The sequence below is a fragment of the Passer domesticus genome, chromosome 1, assembly GCF_036417665.1.
Source record: "Passer domesticus isolate bPasDom1 chromosome 1, bPasDom1.hap1, whole genome shotgun sequence".
Lineage (NCBI taxonomy): Eukaryota > Metazoa > Chordata > Aves > Passeriformes > Passeridae > Passer > Passer domesticus.
In genome coordinates, this window is record NC_087474.1 from 141,313,870 (window position 1) to 141,337,660 (window position 23,791).

The 23,791-nt window shown below is 41.9% G+C and overlaps 1 protein-coding gene across 3 annotated transcripts in view; it reads left to right on the forward strand.

Moving 5' to 3' along the window:
* Nucleotides 1-23,791, forward strand: part of FZD6 (frizzled class receptor 6) — a 43,411-nt gene that overhangs the window by 4,763 nt on the left and 14,857 nt on the right. Inside the window, exons 1-2 of one of the 3 annotated variants that reach the window (XM_064393722.1) lie at nt 11,156-11,286; nt 11,767-12,128. The exons of 1 other annotated variant lie outside the window; for it this stretch is intronic. In XM_064393722.1, coding sequence (XP_064249792.1) covers nt 11,949-12,128 — 180 coding nt within the window. In that variant the 5' untranslated portion in view covers nt 11,156-11,286; nt 11,767-11,948. Of the gene's footprint in view, nt 1-11,155; nt 11,287-11,766; nt 12,129-23,472; nt 23,570-23,791 lie in introns of those variants that run through there. One more of the 3 variants, XM_064393732.1, reaches the window with a different exon arrangement.

Sequence of the window (23,791 nt, forward strand, 5' to 3'; positions counted from 1 at the left end):
GGAAATTACATTTGTTGACATATGCCACTTAATCAAGATAAAGTCCAAGTTTGTTTGTTACATCTCCTTGCACAGAAAAAACACTAAAATCTAGGAAATACTGTAATCCTAATGGTAGAACAGGGATGCTCATAAGCAAGGAGGAAAAAAGAAGAATATAATAGCTTTTCACATCTTTCCAGAGGATAGAATATAATTTAAGTCCTGAGTGCAAATGTGGGATGCTGATGTATATCTATCCATTCAAGACTGTATAAAACAAGTAGCTTCGGGTCCCTGCTTAGGAAAAAAAATGGGATTGAAGGAGAAAGAGAGAGAGTGTGTCACAGGGCAAGACTGAGCTACACTGCCAGTTGTATTAATTAGCTTTGCTTGCACACTCTTGCATTATAATCAGTATTATTCAGCTTTAATTTAATTTCCATTAACCTCTGCAGAACACCCACATGTTTGGATACGGGGAAATACGTCTGGGGTATTACTGCATGGATTGAAAAAACAGTTTGCTCACAGTCAAAAAGCAGCTTAAGAAAAGGCACCATAGCTAAGCAGCAGGCTATTCTTTATCAGCTATGAAGAGCTGTCAAATACAAAAGGCATGAAATTACTCATGTTCATCTGTATTTGGTTTTACCAGGAAATTAAATATTGGGCTTGTTCATGCAAGGCAGGTAGAACTTTCTAGGTCACATTTAATAAGTGGCTTAATGTTCAGTTTGCCTGACCCAAAGACTGATTTGAACCTAAAACATTGGATTTGTGGCCTGTCCAAGTCCCTAAACCAGCCCTTCTGCAATGCAGTAGCATCTCCTTTGCCCTCAAATTAGTTCCCTCCTAGAAAATTTTTTCCACTTTATTATTTTCCACTTTACTATTAATATGACATATTTTTGTAGCACATTATTAGATACATTATTGTATTATTGAGAGTGTAATTTTACCAATTCAGATGTGGGCTAGAAAACTAAAGGTCATGATCACAACTGCCAAGAATGGGCAAAATTAATTCTCATTAACTCACTGAACAGCTACAACCCCACCCAAGCAGTATCATAATCTCTGGGAACTGTTGGGATGTAGGGAGTTCAATATTAATGTACATGTATAGTGTCCTATGCAAATGATATTCATTATTCATATTTCTGATTCAAAACATCTTTCAGATGAACTAACATGTTTAAAATCATTGTGGAAGACAATACTTTACACCCATTCCTGCTCTAGCTGGGATTTCATATCTGATAAGGATTTTCTGTCCCTGGTCTGTGCTTGACATCTTTTGACAATTTAGAAGAATAATTAACAAGTATAACAGAATAACATCCAGAATATATAGTAGTATATTTTTTTTTCCAACACAAAATTGCTGCTATCACTGCTGCACATCTGTCTGCATGCTGTATTTTCTTACAATGTATTGATTACTTGCATCCATGGTGAGAAATAATTTCTTATGTCTTCACCATATATGTATTTTTAATTTCTGTCTAATAAGCTCTTGCTGGTATTTCATGTTACAGATGAATTTTTATGACAGGGTGAATTTATGCTGCCAAATGTCTTAGCTCCAATACCTGCTTCTGGGTCCTAGTCCCAGACCATCTGTTTTGCACATATGGTACATGTGCAAATTCACCTCTGGTGAACACACAGGAACAAAACAACCAGTTCCCTCTTGCAATAAAACTGTGCTGGTCCAGGACATCTTCAGAGGCAAATTTATGATCTTATTAGCTCAGGATATCCTCACTTATGTCTGCTCAGTTCTTTGGACTGTTTCTTTTCAAATTCATTTTGGGTTTATCCCACATACTTGAGCAGTCAGTGCCACTCAGATATATTTCTGTGCTCTCAAGAACCTGTTGGAGATTTGCTTGAGCAAGTCCAGGTGACCACTTCTTTGACATGTGTATTATAATAAAATATATCTTGACAATGCTCTCATACTGCCTGCTGTACTCTTAGAAAAGTAATAGCACCTTCCACCTCTGCTGGGTGTTTGGGATGTCTTTGAGGTCAAAAGAAATAATGATTTGTGTCTTCACATGACAGACAAGTTTAAGCTTTGCTTACACTTTAGTACTATTTAGTATAAATTTTTCCTGCTCTATGATTTTCTTCCATATATCTAAATCTCTGTGGCAATAGGTCTACATAACTTCTTTCTCCTTCCACTAACTGACCATTCTGGTTGCATTTAGCAAAGGTAAGTTCTGATTCAAGAGACACTGATTTTCACTACTACTAAGACCATTGCATACAACATTGTCTATTTTGTTAGCATAAAAACTTTAAAGTGAGTATGGCTTGCACACTCTATACACTTTATATTGGTATTGTCATATAAAGTGACTTAACTGTGGGCTCAAATCAGTGCATTTGTAGTTTTTCCTATGGTTTTGCTTATATAATTTTATACAACATGAAAATAACTTTTCTATCATTTTAGACAATACTTTATAAACATTTTAATACCAAAAAATTACTTTCCTGTATACATTAGTGAGCCTCTGGGTTTATTCATTCAACATGGATTATGCTGCTGCTGTTCTCCCACAATAGTCCACAATAGAAGAAACCATGTTATTTTACCACAAATTAGTATGAAAGTAGAAAGCTCTAGTAGTGCAGGTTTGATTTTCTTTCCTTTTTATTGCTTTCAAATTCAGACACAGATTAAAATGAGCATTTCAACTGACACAGCTAGAGCTTCTGAATATAAAGCAACTTTAGATTTTTCCAAATTGGTAGAGATTTGAGAACTTGTTTCTGGCATTCAAGAGTTTCACTTACACAGTTCTTGTAGAGCTCAAACAAAAGCTTAGCTAAATTATTCACTTTATTCACAGGTGTGTAGAAACCTTGTATTTGCCAGTGGCTGAGGAAAGACACAATGCAATTGGCAGAGATGCATAAACAAGTATATCTTGCCAGAAAAGGCACAGAGAGGGGAATGGAACAAGGGAAATGATGAAATTATGGGAATGTCAGTCCATTGGATAAAATCATTGTTCTAGTTATATCTGTATAAATTAGTGAATACATTAATATTTATATGATAACAGAACTTGATATTCTATTAAAATTGTTTCTGTTTTTAGAATCAATTACTCCACAACATTTCATTAAACAGCTTCATCTGAGTTTTTCTAAGGAAGTTGAATTAATTTGGTGCAAAATATAATGAGGCATGTGTTCATATAATGCAAGTACAAAGAGGAGAATAGAAAAAACCACTGTCTTTGTTGTTTAATTTCAGTCCCTTTTATCAAGAGCAAATAACTGATTGAGTGGTGAAGAATGAAGTTTCTAAGTACTTATGCTAGCCGTTGTGACATGCACAAAGAAGACACGGGACAAATGAATTTATGAAAGATTTATGAATCCAAGGGCCAAACTGACAAATTCTAGTAACATTATTCCAATTGCATTTCCATCAGAAATTGAATTAGGTGAGTTAAACTGATTCTTTTCTTGTCTATTGATTTTCTCTACTGACATTTTGAAAGGGTCCCAGGAGGTTATTACAATACCTTTGGTATGGAATATCTTTCTCTTTCTGACCTCTGTAAACAGGGTTGCCATCTCTGAATGTCCGTGCTCCTCTTTACATGGATTGGTTGGCTTATTACCTTAAGTGTTGTCAGTATCCTTAGGTCTGGAGGGGCTCCCAGCCATGATCAACCTTTCCATCTTCCTGCTCAGCAGACCTATGGCACTGGGATTGTTTTGCCTTTCTTCACTTTCCACCATGAAAGTGTCAGCTCTACAGAATGATACCACTCTGAAATTAGACCAGACATAGAATGTAGTTCCAAACTTACCCCTAAATGCAACCATGAAAAACAATGTCCCAGAAGAATGTGTACTTCCAGCATATCATGATCCAAACTGGACCTTTTGGATGGTTCTTAAACTGCCCGAAAGTTTGAGCAAAGGATCATCAGTACATGAGGTGACAATTGGTGGCATGGGATGACTCACTGTGGTGTTTTGTGCCCATATGGCTCAGCACAGGTAGAAATGCAACTTTTTGCAGTGCAGGACTAACATTAAAGCCCTGAGTTGGACTTGGAAAACAGTTAAATACAACAATGAGCAGTTATCCATTGCTAAGTCATTGTCCTCTGCTACTGGAAGGCTCCGAAATTGTGTTCTGTTGCAGGACAAGGGCATCACCTCATGCTCCAGGGAAGAGGCCATGGACATCTCTATAATTCAAGGGCAGTTTGGGTCCTCTGAGGACAAAGATAACAATGGTGATTAGGCTGCTGTCAGCCAGGAAGACCTGAGAACTTTCCCATGAATCCTAAGTGTCTCTTTTTCTCAGAAGGTCTCTAGGATCCAGGAGCTGATGGCATGAATGCCTTTCACTTTCTGTTTATAATAGTGAATGTTTTATGGATATTTCTCTGCCATATACCCTGTTTGGAAAAAAGAGGCTATAGGCCTTTATGACCCAGTGCTCTGAGAAGGGTGGGTTAGGATTCCTGTGTCACAGAGAGGCATAAATCCCACCTGGTATCTCAGGCCTCCCTTTTCTTCTTGCTTATATGCCACATTTCTGGTTTGCTTTGCCATTTTGGATGCTTTGTAAGATCCTGAGCAATTGCCCATGGCTGAGCTTTATAATTTCCATCCCCATACAGCAAGTAAACTCTCACCCAGCATCCCATACACTCCTCTCAGAGAAGCAAAGAACCTTCTGACCTTTCTCCTCTGCTTCTCATATTTATACTTTGGAGAATCCTGCCCCTCTGTCCCCATTGGCTCCTGGCCTTCCTTCTCTATCTGAAGCTTTAATTTCTGACTTTTGGCCTCCTCTTTCGCCTTCAAGTTGAACACACTCAGCTATATGTCAGAAAGTCCGAGAAAGGAAATAAAGGCACAAACATGAAATCAGTACACTTTGTACAAAAGTCATGTAAAAATACATGAGAGTAGTGGTTAGCCCCTTGTCTGCATCCTTGTGTCCCAAACTGTCTGCTGTCACAGTTGATGACATCTGTGAATTACTGAAACTCTGGCATGCCAAGTGGGAAGACAAATTTGAATGTTAACTAGATGTAGTCAGAAAAAAATCATTTTTATGGTTTGACTCAATCCCTTGCTAATGAAGCTTTTTTTCTGTTTATGACCTACTGTGATTACTACTGATGCATACTAAAATCTTCCTATCTCATTCATTATTGGCTTTGTCTCTTTTAATTTTTTTCCTGACAATATTCCATGTTCCACTTGCCCCTCCCCTGCAGGTGTTTAAGGCCAGGTGGGATGGGGATCTAGGCAACTTGATCTATTTGGAGATGTCCCTGCCCATGGCAGGGAAATTGAAATGAGATGATCTTTAAGATCCATGTACAACCCAAACCATTCTATAATTCTATGATTTTATTTTCTGCTATAATTTACATTTGAGATGCTTTCACACTCCACAGTTGTCTCCATCATCTGACTACAAATGCCTGGATGGAAAGGCTTAGTTTCCAGACATTGACTGGTTATATGACGGTTGATCTTAAACATCAAGGATGAAAAAACACGGAAGGAAGCCAAGCATATGAGGTTTATGTAATTTGGAAGCCTTAAAAGTGGTCAGCACTATCTCCCAGGACATGGTATAACTGGTTCCAGAACCCTATTTTGCAAATCCTAATTTAAAACAGTTATGCTGACACAAGTCCTGGAGTATAGCAGGTTTTATTAACCTGAGAAATTAGTTCTTACGTGGTTATACTTACTATAAGATCTAAAGAGTGACTCATTTTTGTATTGTGCATTGATCTCAGGCAAAACTGTATGTCTCAGCTGAAAACCCACTTAGTATTCTGCATGATTCCATTTATAATAGCTTAGGAGCACCTACAAGCAGGCTTAGGAGAAGCATTATTTTTGAGCATTAAAACCATTATTAAAGTAAGTTTTTGTTGTCATAAACAGTGACCAAAAAAAGACAGAAAATGACTTGCTGTTCTGTTTCTAAAGGTAATGAATACAGTGATCATGACACTTTCTAATAAATTTTTCACATATTAACAGTAACCTTATTCCACAGGATTTAAAAGAAGTGTTATTAAAGAAACTGAGAAGCAATAATAATGAAAAATTTGTGCTTCTTATCTGAACTTCTTCCTTCATGGTTTAGCAAACAGTGAATCTGCTACTCCAGAATTCCCACCGGGAGGAGGTTATGAGAGGATGTATTTACAGGCAGATCTGTTTTATTTTTACAAGGTACTCTGTTATTTAGTTCATCAGAACCTGGGAAATCCCTGCAGCACAGGATTGTTATGATGAGGAGAGATGACACAGTAGCTGCTTAATGGATGGATATAATCATCAATGTCCTGAAACATTGCTGTGGATGCTCATTAGTCTGCCTTTTACAGGCTGACATGAATCACCTCATAGTAGGTGCCTCTGAACTTCCAAAGCTATTGTTTTCTTGTATCTCTAGCATGCTCACGTTTCAATAAATATCTTGAACTACCAACTTAAAGAACAGCATTTGAAATCTGTGTGAAGTCACTCCTCTGTCACTGTGAGGAGGATAAAGACAGACATGACACTTTCAAAGTCAAGCAGCAAAAGCTGCATATTAATGTTCACAGCCTATTTTTAAATGGTTTTCAAAAGCCTTGTGTTTAATTCTAACTGGTTAGTAACTTTCTTACCACTCAAGGCATTGGTTCATAGGTGCTCATATGGGCATGTGATAAGGCCGTCTTGTTCAACAGATGTTCACATTTTTTCTTCATGGATTCTCACAGGATAGAATTCTTATTTTCACAGGTGTCAGACAGTTTCCAAGAGCAATGGTTGATGTGCTAGCAGGTTCTCATGGGACAGGCTAGCTGTTAGCTAGCTGAAGTAACAAGGCCTGAACCATGGTTTTACAAAGCCTTTCTTTGGCAAGGTTTTACCTATATGTGACACTCCTGCTTTGATTGTATTGAAATGGACAGTTCACCTCAAATTAATGGGTCGATGTTTTGGAGGGAGTAAAACCCAAAGCTGCAATATACCTCATTAAACCAGGATTTTCTGCTATGCTGTCAGAATCACCTATACCTTCCCTGTCCACTCTAACAGATCGTTTGGTTTGTATCAGTCTTTTCCATAGGAAAAGCTCATGCTCTGAAACACAGGTTTCTTTTTCCCCAGCTGGTGTGACATTGTCTAAGCCACAGAAACAGTGGGACAAGAGGGGCTCTGCCATAAACAATGCTTGCTGCTGCTGCTGCCATTACTGTCACCCACCCAGAGAGGCTGCAGATTTATCAGGAGTGAAGGCAGTTGCTAAAGGTCCACAAGGAATGAAGTGTCCTTGGCCTTGAACTGTTAGGACAGTTTACTCTTTACAAGCGTACTTCCTGTTTAGTTTGCATTGTGCTTAATATCCGAGGGTAGGTGAGGTAACCTGTTTGGAAAGAAATACTATTAGCATAATCACTGTTTTATTAAAGCAATGCTGTGAAGGCATGGTGTTGTCATTTACAGACAAATGAAAGATGAGATCTTTCTTGAGATCCTTCTTACATCAAAGAAATCAGCCTCTTCTTGTGTGTGGGTGCCACAACCCACACAGCTGTAATATTTTGAAGGACTAAAGTCTAAGTAACTTACTTAGTTCAGGGAGGAACATGACGTGGGTTCCAAGTACCCAGTAATGAGGTTAATACACAGCAGTGCACCAACATTTTGTCTTTCTCTAAATGATTCCTTCTCTAGTCTTCATTGCTGTAGTGAGTTGAGGTGGGTGACTTTACAGTTTTATGGAAGAAAATGTTATAAATAAGGTTTAAACTGACACAGCTATATGAGACTGCAGAAGTACTCTGAAGGCACTAACTCATCAATGACTGGATTTTCTAAATAAGTGGGAAATTACTATTTCTGTAAACTAAAAAGTAAAATTTTGTCAGTAATGCTGTTATGTCTAGTTTTTTTCATTTCCAAAATGCATTTGAGAAAAAAAGAACTACACTTTGCCATTCTAAATCTCACAATAGGATTTATTAGTGCCATCTGCTGGCTATTTTGTCCTTTTAAATTCCAACAAATTATGAATAATGTGTTCTAAATGCAGAATGATAAGAACATTATGAGCCTTATAACTGAATCAACCAACATCAAACTATGTAATTGTCAAATCTGTAACATTTAAATTACATTAGGTGAAACTTTGGTACAATGTTCCAACAGTGTGATTCAATTATGAAGCTTTTAGATGCGTCAAGAGGAGAAACTCATGTACTAGTACTCGTGTGCAGACTCCAAGCATTACCACCACAGACATCATCCCATGTGTCTGAGGAAGGCTTCTTCCTGACAACTGCCACGGCTTGAGATCCCTCCTCCATAAAGCATGAGCATGTGAGGCACTAACATGTTCACACAGCAGGCAAACATGGTCACCTTGCTGTTTGCCTCGGATGGAGGGATGACACCACAAAAAATGGGATGGAGAAAATGGTGCTTTAGCTCATAGCCCAGGCAAGTTGTGAATGTTTCTGCTGAGGGTGGGTTTAAGCAAGCTGGAGGGAGCATGGGCATGGAGGGGATGGCACAAAGCACATCCATTGCAAAGATGGTGGGAGCAAGCAGAGCTTGGAAAGGACCTGCTGTGTGACTGCTGAATTCCCTTCTACTAAATTTGTTGAAAGACATCTGAAGATGACCTAGGATTTAAATAAGGCTTTAAATAACTTATACTCATTGCAGTAAAAATTGCTAAACTATAATTATTTGAGGCAGTGCCAGGGAAGATCAGCAAATCAATATTAACTGGAATGTTAACAATATCTTCAGTGCCAGGTAAGAAAAGTATTTACACATCTGAGTAGTTGCATCCCTAATCAGCAATACAGCTGAGCACATGCTTAAAATACTTAATCATACTTAAAAGTGTGATACCAAAGCTAGATACCAAAGAGAGTGCTCACATTCCCCACTCTGGTTAGTCAAGACCTTCATAGAGCCAGAAACAAATATATTTAGATCACACTCTGAGAACCAACCTCTGGAATAACTTGCTTAACAACTAGGTTCTGAGCAAAGAAAGTATGTTAATAGAGTGACTGAAGATAGGGTTCATGCTTCCTGTTCTCTGCCTTTTCCTGTCATCTAATAAAAATATGACAGTCTTTAGGGAAGGAAAAGATTGCTACTTAACCATATCTGTTTTTCAGAGATTTATGTTATAAAATGCATTCTGATGGAGCAAACTAAGCCACGACTTTATATAATGCCTTAGTCAATGGAACTAGAAAGGAAAAAGAGTTCATTAGAGATCTGGTGGAGTGTGAATCTGCACTGAACATGCTTTGTCTCTGCAAGGTTTCAGTGTGTCTGATGGTGTTCCCAGAGCTGAGAGCAACTCTGCAACTTCAGCAAGGCCTGATCAAGAACTTCCCAAGAACTTCTGCAGAAGAGTGGGGAAACTGTCCCTTGCATGCTCCTGGGACTCTCACTTCCAGACCCCTAGAGTATGTGGCCTCTCAGAGCTCATGAAAAGAAAAATGTAGTATTTCCAGGATAGGAAGAGCTACTTAGAGAGACTAGGACAGAAGACAGCTGGAAGATGAGAAATGGAGCAATGACAAAGGATAATGTAGATGGGGGTTACCATATAGTAAAGTACATTAACTTCCATAACCTGCAAATAGCGTTTAATTTAGCATCATTTGCTTGTTCGTACAGCAAATTTAATTCCAGCTATCAAGTTACTCCATGTGCTCAAGTGCCAGAACTATGTGGATATGCAGCAGGTAGGTATAATCCTCCTCATGATTCACAGAGGTGCTAAAGTGGTTTGGTGTAAGGGAATCTGGAGCAGTTTTATGTTTCTTTAGGATGACACACAAAATACCTGCACAGTTGAGAGCTTCTAGATACTTATTGTCTTCTGAATAACCACATGCAGGTTCATGCTCTCCACACACAATCCATGGAGGGATTCTCTGGGTGAATGTGCCAGACTGCACAGACTATCTAGGGGCTCATTAGAAGAAAGGCAGTGCTGCCTGAACATCATCAAACCATGCCTAGATCTGGTTTGCATGTCTCGGCATCTGGTGTTTCCTGTTCCAGTCCTGGAGCATGGAGCAACTTGCATGGCTGAACAACAGCCCGATGAGACCTTGGATGGCTCCATGCTGAGAAATTTGGTCACCTCTGCTGGGTAACCTTCCGAATTTCTATAGTCATGTCTCATTAGCTCAGGCTTGTGTTTGTGAACACAGCTGAGCACTACTGGCCAGTACTTGTCTGGTATGTGTAGTCTCAGCCAGCAGCAGGTGCAGGAGCAGTGGGAGGACAGTTCACACATCCTCGAGCTGTGTTTCTGGAAGACAGCAGTAGTCTGAGCACCAAAGTCACCACAATGCTCCTCCTTCACTTGAACAGTCATTTCCCTTTGTTCTCACCACAGCGTCCCTTTCCTCAGCAAATATTTCTGATTACTTCCCTTTCCTTCATCAAATTCAATTGCTGAACATCGACTTCTAATATCAATCCCTTCCTCAGCTGTAGCCTCATCTACTGAGTGTCTGCACCCATCATCTCCTGAGGAGTCGGGCCTTTGGCAGCTCGGGGGCCAGCAAACGTGGCAGTGAAGGCAGCAACCAAGGTGGCAGTGAAGGTCACAGCACGGGTGGCAGCGAGAGTGACAGTAAAGGTCGCAGCACGGGTGTCAGTGAAGGTGGCAGTGAAGGTGGCAGTGAAGGTGTCAGAGAAGGTGGCAGTGAGGGTAGCAGTGAGGGTGACAGTGAAGGTGTCAGTGAAGGTGGCAGTGAAGGTGGCAGTGAAGGTGGCAGTGAAGGTGACAGTGAAGGTGACAGAGAAGGTGGCAGTGAAGGCGGCAGTGAAGGTGACAGTGAAGGTGACAGAGAAGGTGGCAGTGAAGGCGGCAGTGAAGGTGGCAGCGGGGGCCGGCCGCCCTGTGCCGCGGAGCCCTCCCGCCTGGCAGAGGCCGAGGTGCGTTTGGAAACAACCCTCGAGATCGCTTCCAGTAGCGGGACAGGTTCATGGCCCGACTCTCGAATGTCTGTGCTGCAGTCCCGGAGCCCTTCTCAGCCGGGGCTCCCCCGGCACGCCAGGCGCGCTGGGGCACCCCGCACGGCCGGGTCACTGCTCCCCACAGCCCCGCAGCCCCGCCGGGGCCCCGCCCGCCGCCGCCGGCCCGCAGCCCCGCCGGGGCGGGAAGGTGCAGCCGCCCCGCCCCGCCCGCCAGACGCCACATCCTGCAGGTGCCGCGGGGCGGCCATCGCGGAGGGGCCGCCACCGGTGAGTGCGGCGGGCAGCGGGTCGGGCCCCGTCCCGTCTCGTCCCGTCCCGGAGAGCAGCGACTCCAGCTCGGAGCGTTGCCGCGGGGTGCCGCCGGGGGCGGGTCCCGGTGAGGGGGCGGCGGGGGCGCGGCCCGGGCGTGGCGGGGATGCGGCGCCGGCGCCGCGCCCGGCGAGCCCCGGGTCCTGGGCCGACTGCGCTGCCGGGCCCGCGGGCGCCGCTTCCCAGGGCGGGGCTGGGAACGGGGCGTTGGGAGCGGCGGCGGCTGCGGGGCTCGGGCGGGAGCGGGGTTCGAACGCGCCGCTCCCGGAGCGCGGCTGGCCGAGCCGCGGCCCCGGCGGGTGCGTGGGGTCGGGAGGCCCGGCCCGAGCCGCCCTCTCGCCTGCAGGCCGGCCGGGAGCCGAGCTCGGCCTTCGGACGGGTGGTCGCGGTCGGGCTGATCCTGCTGTTCACTTCCCTGTCCCGTCTTTGCACGTACAGGCTCGAAGAAGAACTCAGCTAAAATGGGGCAATAGCTAAAGCAGCTCTGAGAACTCTGATTGTGTGCCTCACTGCCTTGCGCTGGAGCTGGCGGAGGAAGATGCGTGTTTTTATCCTTGTGCACCGCCGGTCTGTCTAACTACTGAACTGAGCAATGTGCTGAAGTTGGAGATCCTGACAAAATGGGAGCGCTTGTGTTGTCTGTGACCTGCAGTTTACTTCTAGCTCTGGTGCAAGGGCACAGTTTATTCACATGTGAGCCAATTACTATTTCCAGATGTTCAGGAATGCCTTACAATATGACTTTTTTCCCAAACCTCATGGGACACTATGATCAGGACACGGCTGCTCGCAAAATGGATGTAAGTTTGTCACCCCTGTCTCCCTCCACCCCAAATTGTATGTAACAAATTTGTCATTAAGAAATTATTTGGGATACCTGTTGCACTGATTTACAAGACTGATCATGTTTAGTGAGTAGATGTTTCTTCAAACAGAGTGTTCTAGAGCTCCTTAGTTGTATAAGCACTATATAAGGGAGCTGCCGACTTCCTCCCTCCACCCTGCCTTGGATCCTGTATTAGAGTGGAAGAGGAATGGGTGTAGCACAGCAGTGTGGCTATTCAGAGCATTTTGGCAGAGCTGATCACGAATAGCTCAGGCACCTTACTGTTATACAGAACAATTGTTGAAATTCTCAGGAGAACTAGTTTATGATATCCTGGCCTGCCTGAACTCAATGTAAAAATCATATTTAGAAGATGTTCTTTGCTCCTGTCTCATCTTACATCTACTAAGGAGACTGAAAAGAAGAACTTTTCTTACCTGAACTGACTGTAAGTGTGGCTCTCCTGAGAATATGCCATGTTGTGGAAAGGCTTTGCCCATAGCAATACCTGTAAAGGGAGAGAGCCTCTCTGGGTGAGAGGCTTGTAAAACAAGTTTTAAACCTGTTTTAATAATGGCTTTTCAGTGGTAAGAGGAGGGGGAAAATCTTAACACAGGTCTCAAAAAGCTCAGTGTCTTGTACTATGCACAAAGTGCAACAGAAGTGAGGTGAATATTAAGTTTGTGTTTTAGAAAAAATATGTGGTGTTGGAGGTACTGCTACTAAAATCTTATTTGCATACTGTTTATTGGGCTTGGAGGAGGAGGAGCTTGGTTCAGTTGCTGAAACTTGTTTTTAGTGTTGCTTGGGATAATCAGAATTCCGTTTGGCTGCCAGTTGCCAGCCTGGAATAGCACAGGCTTTGGTCTCACATTGGTTTTGTCAGCTCGGTGTAGATGTGTGGGAAATTCTGGTATCACATGTTAAGCTATAGCTATCTTTATGCAAACAACTGAGTTTGGGTGCAGATCTCTGACAAATTGAGGGCTTTTTAGTTGGAAGGCAGACGCTAGGCTTCAGCTGTGAGCTGTGCAGTGCTTCTGTAGCCATCGCTTCCCAGGAATGCTTCCTGCAGTGTCTGCCACTTTATCTCCTCAGGTACGCTGCTGCTGCTTGCTGTGTGAGTTAACTGCAGCCGTTGAGCCAGCACTTGTCATGATTTGTGCCTTCCAGTCATGCTGCTGTTAGGGCAGAGAGACCACAGAGCCATTTTTATTAGGTTGCTATGACTGACTTTTTTCAGCTGTCAATAACTTGTGCCTATTGCCTGTGTGGAGGGAGTTCCTCCTGGAAAGTATTCATGGCTTGCCTTACATATAGCTGCCTACCTCTTGAATAGCTATTTCATTAAAAATTGTGTGGTAGTGAGAAGCTTTCTTGTTTTCTCTCTTTTTTCCATCCTGTCACCCTTATAACCTGGCTACTAGTGTTGGATTACTACTTGGCTGGCTGGCTGCAGGGAACCACAGTGTCTATTAGAATTTAATTTGCCTACTCTCTTTGATTTGCTTCCTGGTCTCCTGTCATTCCCACTGCCTGGCCTCTAATTTGGTATTCCTAACTACTGTGGTGCTGTGCAGACATTTCTGAACTGCCTCTTGTGTGGTGGTCTGCCTGCCTTTATTGTGGTCCAGCAGTGATGGTGGATTACTTGGTCAAAGTGAATTTTTAAGACAGCTGCTTACAGGTGAAAGGATCTTTACTCCCATTCTGTATGAAGTTCATGTTGAATCCACTGCTGACAATTAGATTTGGAATTCATATGGTAAAAGCTTTTGGTGGTTCATTGCTGGGCCTTCTTTCTGAGAGTCACATATTTTGATGTCATTCATTCTTCATGTCATTCAGTAATGGTGCCAGTTTGTCCATAGTTGATTGCAACAGAGAACCTTCTCAGGATTTTCTAAGGGTTCTGCTTTTCAGGGGATTTTCAGTATTGCAGCAGGGAGGAGGAGTCACTTCTGGAATAGTATTTAATTTCAGTTTGCAGCCATAACAAGGCAGTGGGTTAGGAGGTTGCTTTAAGAGCTTAAATTTTTTTGTAATTTTCAGTCCGACCTTCATTCAATACCGAAGAAAGAATTTTAATGGCATGCTTTCACTCTATAGAAGTGCTTTCCTTTGATCCTCAGTAGGAATGCTTAAAGGCTTTCTTTTTTAATACTGTCTTGCTCTTCCCCCTCCCTTCCCCCTGCCTGTTCTCAAAACTGGGCATGAGATTTACATATTTGCACGTAAGATCTCACAGGGTTTTGAGGTTGAGGCCTGCAGTAATTTGCTCCCTGTATCATAACTGACTTTTAGTAGGATCATGCAGTCCTAAGGAACAAGGTAGGGACTTCTAGAGTCAAAAATATTTTGTGCAGCAAGCCCTAGTGTTAATCCAGGTTTATGTTCTAGTCCCTCTAAGAATTTTTGGGGAGTGTTTACTCTCCAAAAGGACCAAGGGGGTAAGTCTCACCTCAAGGTAAAGTTCACTCTCCAAAACAGTGGTAACTCACAGTGCCCCACTCTGAAGGCTCTACAGGTGTGTTCTTCTGCAAGGGAGTGTTGTGTAGCAAGAAGAGCTGTGCTGGGAATGTGTTAAATTGGTATTTGTGAACGGTGTCTTCACAGTAATCCTCCAGAAGAGAATGATCTGGAGCTACTGTTACAGATAGTAGTTGTCTTTGAGGAAAGCAGCTGATAATACATGGTTTTACAATTCTGCTTCATGTATCAGCTGATGTGCTATAAACCAGAACACTGAAGCACTAGAGCAGGAAGATGACTAACTCAGTCCTAGGGCCTCTGTTATGGATGTTCTGGCTAGTGAGGACAGTCCCTCTGGGATCTTGTTTTGTGCAATTAAAAAAATGTAATTTCCAGTTGCTCCCTCCATTCACATATTTATTTATTTAGTTTAATTTTGAGCTTTCAACTTGACAGATTGAATTTTGGCTTCTTGAGTTTTACTTTATATTTGAATTCGTTTTGTTTACACAATTAATGGTGGCTTTAGGAAAGTGAAACCACATGGATTTGTGGTGTGAAGTTTTGTGTATGTTTGCTAAACAGCTGCATTACTGTGGAATGTGATTATTTGCAGATGCCTACCATCTCTGTATCTCAAAGCAGTTTATCAGTAACTGTTCTTGTTACTACTAGTTCACATTGGGAGGTGGAAGATCTAGGGTTTGTCTGATGAGGAAAATAAGTGAACATAACAGGAGATCTGGTTCGTTACAGCTGCACTTAAATAGGTGTAACTCCCCCTCCTGGTCATCCACAAAAACAACTCGCTTCTAATTCCAAAGTAAATCCTACTTTAATTATCCTGGAATAGGTTGTCAACTGAAGGCATTATTCCATCAAGGCAGAGGGTTACTGTGTTGTAACTTACATTCATATCTCTTAATCTGTTCTGCTGCAGTTCTGGAATGTGTCCACAGGAGACAAGCCCTTAAGACTTCCTGATGTGGGCAAGATTCACAGATCTCTAGAAGTACAAAGGGAACTGGCTTGCCAGTGAGCTTTTAGGGCAGACTATAGAAAACACTGGAAAATGTTGCACAGACAACAATGAAATACCTTGGAGAGACTGAAAAAATGATTCAGTAGTGAGTTTTCCATTCACTTCTGAGTTCATGGCCATGTGCCAGAATATGTGTGTGCATGTTTGTGGAGGGTTAAATGCAGCTGGCTGCAGCAGTGGCAGGAATTGTGTGAGAACTGGGGTCAGTTTAAACAAAGCCATTTAGAGGGGGTTAAAAAGTACCTTCCAAAGTTTAATACTGAAGTTGCATGAGTTAAAATTTGTAATGTAATGGCTTCATTTGTTTCCACTAAACCCAAATTTACAGTTAATTTAATATGATACTTATAAAAACCTGCAAACCTAGTGTCTGCAAGCTTAAATGGGTATGTGTGTGTATACACATGGGAAGGAAAAAGCTGTCAACCACTGTAGGTTGGGAGTTTTGGGGAAATAAGTGCTGTTTTGTGAAAAGATTGTTACTGGTATAGCCTGCAAAGTAGCACAGGTGTGAATTTACTTAATCTCTAGAGCTGTCTTTGCTTCTGGCTTGTACACTAACATGAGCAGTGCTCACTAACATGAGCATGAACCACTAGTAATTAAAACTTGAAGTTTAAATCTCAGCATCTTTTAGGAAAACAGTCAGTATTCTTGATCTGCTTGGAGTTTTGTCCCTCGTGCTGCCTCAGACTCTAAAGTGGAGAAATGTGTGCAGAGGTGTGGACATTGACCTAATGGAACAAGCACAAAGGAGTGTTTAATTCATATTTTGATTACAACATTTTTGCTGTCTCTTTACCGTGGTACTAAAGGGCAGGGAAGGCTTTTGTAAAAAGTGGTAAATTTAGAACACCATGTGTTACTGTTTACAAACTAAGGTAACTTTTCTAGTTTCTCAGAAAGTAGTGGATGTCACGAAAGATTGTGGTAATGAAACAGCTAAATTCATGCTTGTTAAATGGAAGTTGACAGCTGCCAAAGTATTTTTATATGTACTTCATATGGATCAAAGGAAATACAAGACAGTACAACTGACTTCTCTGCTGTTTATGTGTCAAGAAATATGGAATAGTTGGACATGAGTAATTCTTTTGAGCATCACCATGAAAGTTGCAGAAAAGTGGTGTCTAAGGATTTGAAAACACGTGAATTATCTGTGTAATTTTGTAAAATAACATAAAAATTTGAGATGTGTGTTCATTTTTTGTGCTCTCTTGCTCTCAGGTATTCCAAAGAAACATACATCATGTTTAGTTCTTAGAGTGATGCTTATAGCAACATTCATAAACCATTTTTGCTGATTCCTATGGGTACAGTAAATTACAGCCACTAAAAAAGTGTTTGTTACCTGTAGGACTGAGGCTGTTCAAGTGTGATTGGCTTGTGCAGATTGACTGAAAGCAGACAGGTGAATCTGTGTAATCCCATTACCTTGGCTCTAAGCATATCAGTCATCTGCCAAATCTGCTGCTGCTTTCTCTGAGCAGCAGGACTTGCCCACTTGATAATGTGAATAGCACTGCCTTGCTGTTTGTTCTGCAAGGATGCTGTTCAGAATGCATGGGGGTCTAAAGCACTCCTTGCTTGGCAAAGAGATGGTGGCTGGGGTTCTTGGAGATGGTGTTGACAGTGTGATTGATTCCAAGAGCCTCCTCTTTCTCCATCTTCAGAGGTTATGCCTACTCTAGCAAGTAATTTGGTGCTACAGGAGTGGATCACTAGGTGAAGTTGTCAGCACACTTCTTAGCTGTGTGCTGCCTGAGACAGAGGAGTTCTGCTCTGGGTTAGATTTTGGCCAGTCTCACTGTGCATGGGGTCTGAAGCTGGCCTATGGAAGGCTGTCTTGCAGATCTTTGTCAACAACAGACTTCTGATAAATACCATGGTATCTTGTTGTTTGTCTCCTGCAGATGTCTGTCCCTTCTGCAGTGCCCTGGTTAGTGTCAGGTGTAGCTGCAAGCTGTTGGTGGTTTCTTAGTCCTGCTGTGCAGCCTTGTCTCCAATTCCCTCTTCTCCACGCTCAAATCTGCAATTACTACCTAAATCCAGGCAGTGATGGCCTTAGACCTGTGGCTCTAGCCTACTCCTGGAGGACACCTGTGGATGAATGGAACAGCTTCCCTGAAAGTATTTATATAGAGAAGGAAAACAGGAACAGAGCTGCTGAGTTTGTAACTACTTTGCCTTCACTTATGAGAGGCAGTTAGGGACTGGGAGCTGAACTGTCTGCTGAGAACACATCATGTGGTTGGGGAGAGTCAGCAGTGAGTACAAAGCTTGAGACACAGGTGCAATTTCCATATTTTCTTAGTGTTTTTATGGAAGTGGCAGCTGCCCAGTGGAACCTTGTGAACTTCACCCAGTCATTAGTCAAACCTAGCATTAGATTAGGTAGGATAGATCTGCTGAGGATGGTGTGGTGACCATGATTTTGAAGGTCATATTCACATATTTTCTTTGAATAGTAGGCAAGTAGGACAAAATTGTATATTGTTATGTGCTGGTGGTCCACACTGTTTGCCCTCTGCTGTCCATGAGCTGTCAAACTGTGGGATCAACAACTGGGTAACAGCTCACACCCGGTGCATTGGCCCACAGCAGCTCTGGCAACAGCAACTGGATTGTCTTGAAGGATTTGATGAACCCAGGTACATAGTGGGACATCTTTGCAAGGCTCCTGATGTTTGTCATCTGCAAATCTAGCCTGAGAATGGCAGAGGATCCTGATGTCTTTCTGAAGCGAGCTTTGTTTGGCTGTGAGATGCTCTTTGCCCACAGTGCTGCATGGGTCAGGAGGTTGGATGGAGCTCAGGCCCTTGTTGTGTGCTGGTGGAGCTGGAATGCAGACTTAGTTTTCCATTTGCAGGATGGATGTTCAGGGTGACAAATTGGCTACAAGATTTTACCTATGCCGTCATTGATACAGACTATAAAAAGCAAACAGTCCAGAAAATAACCACATTGGATGGGGAATTTGTTTGTCCATGGTTTCTTTTCTAGTTTTGCAGTGCAGTGTCAAATGTCCATGGTTTCTTTTCTAGTTTGACAGCGCAGTGATTAAAGCTGACAGTTTCCAAAACTACTATTGTGTCATCTCTTTAGTTCTTTACTGTATTCCAAAGGAAGGAAGTAGCTGTGCCACAAAATTTGCTGCCTTTTTCTGTCTCAGTGCTGACTGTTGGTTCACCAGCCCTTAGGGGCAAACACAGTTCCTTTGTCACATGGTTGCCTTTTTGGGTCTTTTCTGTGTATTTGTGTGCGTCTCTGATTGCTGTAACACATTAGTAAAAGATGCTTATGTCTGCCCTCTTCTTCTGAGCTGTGTAGTGTAGACAAGGGGAGACTTGATAGATTTCTGCTTAGCTATTGGGAGAGATGTGTAGGGGTGTGTAAGAGCTGTGTAAGTAGCTGCTGTATATGGGGGGAGAGAGGCCTGGACGATCAGTCTTTGTAGGACAGTAAGGATACCTGAAGATACCTCTCCTCTAGACAAGAGCTGTCTGGGAAGGGAAAAAAATCCACCTTTTCTGTACTTAAACTTCTGGTAGATCAAGTTATTTCAGAGAATAACCACATCCTTCCAAGTTTGGCTCATGCTGTATTCCCCAGAGGGCCTGTATAACCAGATTTCTTTAGACTCAGTAGCTGCTGCCACAAAACATTTAGTGGCCAAACTCTCCACACAGTTGTCCTGCATATGAAATTAAAAGCATTACTTTTCTGGAGAGGGACCGTACCCATCCAGCCTCATGGTGACCTAGCAATACCTGTTTGCTAGGATGCCAGTCCCAGCTGCATACTGTTTCACATGAGCTAATGCTCTTGCAAGGAAGGTACAAGGTGCACCATTCTAAGAATCCAGTTGGGTGGGGGATCTCGTTGGGAATTATACACAGAGCTACAAACAGAACATTAAGTGTTGAAGGCTAACGTGGCCCACAAATCATAATGTGACAGGGAGAAAGAAAGGATAGCCTTAAGTTTTTAGAACAGGAGAAATAGGGAGGATAATGAGGGGAATGTCGCCAAGATGAGCGCTGTGGGCTAACAGTAAGGAAACAGTGTCTAGTGCAGGCATTCAAAACTGGGGAGTGTCTCAAAGTATGACCAACTGGAAGTAGTGAAAGCAGAGGACAGAGGTAATGATTGCAGATGCTGAGGTAGGTGACTGCAGCTCCATGGGCTTCAGCTTGGTCAAATCACTTGTGCATGCCTGACTGACATCCCCGGCATCATAACAAAGTTGGTTTTTTAAGACTACTAAAGATTTCATTTAAGACTGCTTAAAAATGCATGAAGTAGGCAAGAAAGAAAGGTGCAGGTTTACTGCTCTGGTGACTTGGGCCGTGCTGTTATGCTGAAGTGTGTCTCCACACTCACAGGGAGAGGGGGAAGCATAAATCTGGATGACTTTTGGAACCTGAGCAGTAATGACTTCTGCTGGAATTTCTTAGAAATGGGGGCCCTTTTTAAAGATAAGACTGTCTATCAACATTACAGGTAATCCTTTACATTGAATGCTGCACAAGAAAGTTTAGCAATAAATCCATGTATTCCTGTAACACATGGCAAATACAAGGAGAATTTAAGATTTGTGATTCCTATACTACCACAGTCCAAATGTAATGAAGCTCTGTCTAGACTGCATATGTCTGAGGGCCTGCAGTATGCCTTCCTTCAGTTAACTTACAGTTGTCTGTCTTTTATGCTGTCTAGTTTACAGAAAACCTAAACCAGATACAATGTATAACTGAAAATCTTGGTAAAAATAGTTCAGTACTGTAACACTTGGGAAAAAACTCTCATGTTTGTTAAGGACTGTAAATTGCAGAGGCTGGAATATCTATAATTTAGGTCAAGCTATAATTTAGGTTAGAACAAAAAAATGCAGTGGATTTTGGTCATAAGCTATTTTGAAAAGTATTTGAAATACTTGTACTTTAGTTTGCTTCAGATAGTGAGATGTAATATTCCTGTTTATATTGTTTATAACCTTTGCTATAGTTAAAAAATAGGTATATATATGTATTTTTATTTTGCATGTGAAAATACTTAAAGAGAAAATATGGAATTAAGTTGTTTTGCTGCAGAAAGAAATTGTGTTGCTAGATCCCTGCGTGGGCCATTCTCTTGAGTTAGACTTTGTCCTAGGGAGTTTCTTCCAGCTGAGAATATCTTGCAGCTCTGTGTAGTTAATACAAAAGCATTCAGAGTGTATAAAAGTAAAAAGCAGAATAGCCTGCTTTATCCATCTGTGTCTGTGCCCATTTCTAGTATCAATGGCAACCTTAGTGCCAAGGTGTGGTATTGGAGTAGTTTTATGGAGTTTATTTTACCTTTTTTTGGAAAGTGCTTGAGTGCCTTGCTGTCCTATTGACCTTTGAAAACATTCCCCCATGTGCTTTAACCTTGCCCTGGTAGGATTTTTGATTAATTTTCCCATAACCTTTGAACAGCTAATATGAAAGTTCAGACCAGACACATAGATGTGTGTGTGTGTGTGTGTATTGCATGTGTTGGGGGAGTGATGGTGAGGAGTTTTTGGACAGACTCGTTCTTGCTGCCGATGCTCTGAGCATTTCGCTGCTGGCCATTCGGCTCCCTGAGCGCAGCCCCGCATCCGAGCCCGGGTGATGAAGCTCGGTCCCGCCGAGCCCCCCGGGCACCTGGCCGGCCCTGGGCTTTTTAGGATCAGCTGCCATCCTTTGCCGTCCTTTGAAGGTGAGTAAACACGGGTCTTCATGCGCGGAGCGGCAGGCAGCTGCTGGCCCGTCGGGCTGTGTGAGGAGCGCCGCTGGGCACGGTCCCGCTGATCAGCGCTGGACGCTGGGCTGTCCCCAGGCTTTGTTCGCAGCCCTTTGACCGTCTGAGTGCATGTGGTGCCTTTGCTGTTCGGTTGAAGGACAAAAATAAGCTTATATCTTGGCAAACATCTTTCTGCAGAACGGCATCGTTTGTCCCACTGCTTGTTTACTACCCATTTCTTTCTCTGCACCACCCTAGCCTCTACCAGCTCTTTGAACTTCAGATTTCCTGGAGTCGGAAACTTAAACTATTGTCTTCTAAACTACGGGGGCAACCTACTTTGTACTCTGACAAAATACTTCATACTTATCTATGTAAATGTTAAGTTGATTACATTTTAGAAATGTTTGAAAAGCTTTTAGATTAAACACAATGTACTTTTAGTTTATTGTGGAAGCTGCAGAAGGTAATGCTATTTTTTTTTAAAGCAGCTTATTAAAATAGAAATCAAGTTAATGTATGTTTGATGGTTTTCTTTTTACTTCTGTCAAATCAAGATGCATTACTAATGCATATTAAACTTAAAAGTATTCCTTTCTGTAGTATATATCTTACATACATTTATACCTAAAATATAAATGGTGACTTTTAGTCCTAAAAAGCCTTTTGTTGGTTTACCCATGTAATTTTAACTGAATTGGGAAGATACAGATTACAGCTGATACTTGCTGCTGGCAGCAGTAGTTGATCATTACTCACAGCTCAGGTAGAGACATGGTGTATGTGGGCTCTCAGATGAGCTCATACCATGTTCCTTGCTGGCTTAAAGGATGGTTGGCATTGCCCTAATGTTTCTGGGCATTCCCATGTTCCTGTTTTGCAGTTCTGTTAAGTAGCAGCTTTTAGCAGGCATGTAGCAACAAGACACTGACAACTTTTGCAGCTTCCTGCAAAATCCTTACATACCAAATTAAGTGTATTTAACTTGCCTTTGATCTAAATTCATCAATGTAACTTCCAATGGGAAAAACTTAGTCTCGATGTTGCTTTGAATCTATTGAACTTGTAAATTTCATCCTTCATTTATCATGTGTTGGGACATTTATTTGTCATGACTTAGTTAATTGTGCATGAACTAGAAGTCGGAGGTTCTTGGCAGTTGATTCACTATGGCCATCAGCAAATTGCCACCCGTGCCAGCCTGTCTAGGAATTGCATGAAGCATTAATCTCTCTGGGTGTGATGCTAATCTTGTTTGCATCCAGTTGAGAATAACTCAATTGTAACAATAGTGTAGGATTAAATCAGCCGTGCCATACTTGCTTCACCGTTTTTAATTAAAACAGATTATCACTGTAAAAGTGGCTAAAGATTCTGTGAAGATTGTTCGTGTAGCTCTGTGAGTGTGAAGAGTAATTACTGTCACCTCTTCTGAGATAGTTTATATGCACTGTGATTGACAGTGGCTATATTTCCTGACTATCACATCTGAAAACTTACATGTTTATAAATATATTTGGTTTAGGGTTTGAGGCAGTACTTAAATTCTGTAGTGACTGGATAGTAGGTTTGTTTGTATGGTATTGTAAATTATTAACAATTAATCTTTAATTATTAATTATTAAGATGCCCTGCTAGAAGCAAGGGAGTTGGTGATCCTTCTGGGTCCTTTCCAATTTGAAGTATTCTATGACTCTAATTACTCATCATTTAGGTAGGTGTTATTTCCTGTAAAGCAGATACATAGTTACATGAATAGCAATGTGTATCTTTAATACAGGTACACAATCTGAGGTCTTTAATACAGGTACAATCTGAGGTACACACTGTAGTACAATTGTAGAAATACAGATTTAAGCCTGCCTTTGCTTCAGTGACTGAAATACAGAGTTCTGTAAGCAACAAGGTTGTAATGTTGTTCCTTTAGTGACAAGATCTGTATCAAATTGATTATGTGGTTTAACACTGAAACAGTTAATGTTTGTCATTGTTTAACTCAGTTAATCTCAGTGTTAATTAGATTAATGGAGCTAAATGCTCTCACATGGTAGGTAGAGCCCAGTGGTTAGGGGAGCAGGTTGTTACTGTCTCAAGTATCTGACTCCAGCGGCTGAACAAAGGCTCAAGTCCTCTGTGTGTCTCAGCAATTCAAGGTATTTCCTGTCTCTTACAATAAAGGTTTGAATAGATGATTATAACAAAGACCATGATATTTCAGTCCACAGTTTTTTCTATTTTGAAAGTGTCTCTGTGACACTAATCAGCAGAGTACAGGAGAATGTTTTCACTTACTTGTTTTGCTATATGCTGGTAGTTATCATACATCAGAACCTCAGAGACTGATCATCTCTGGGTCAGACAGAGGTGAGGTACAA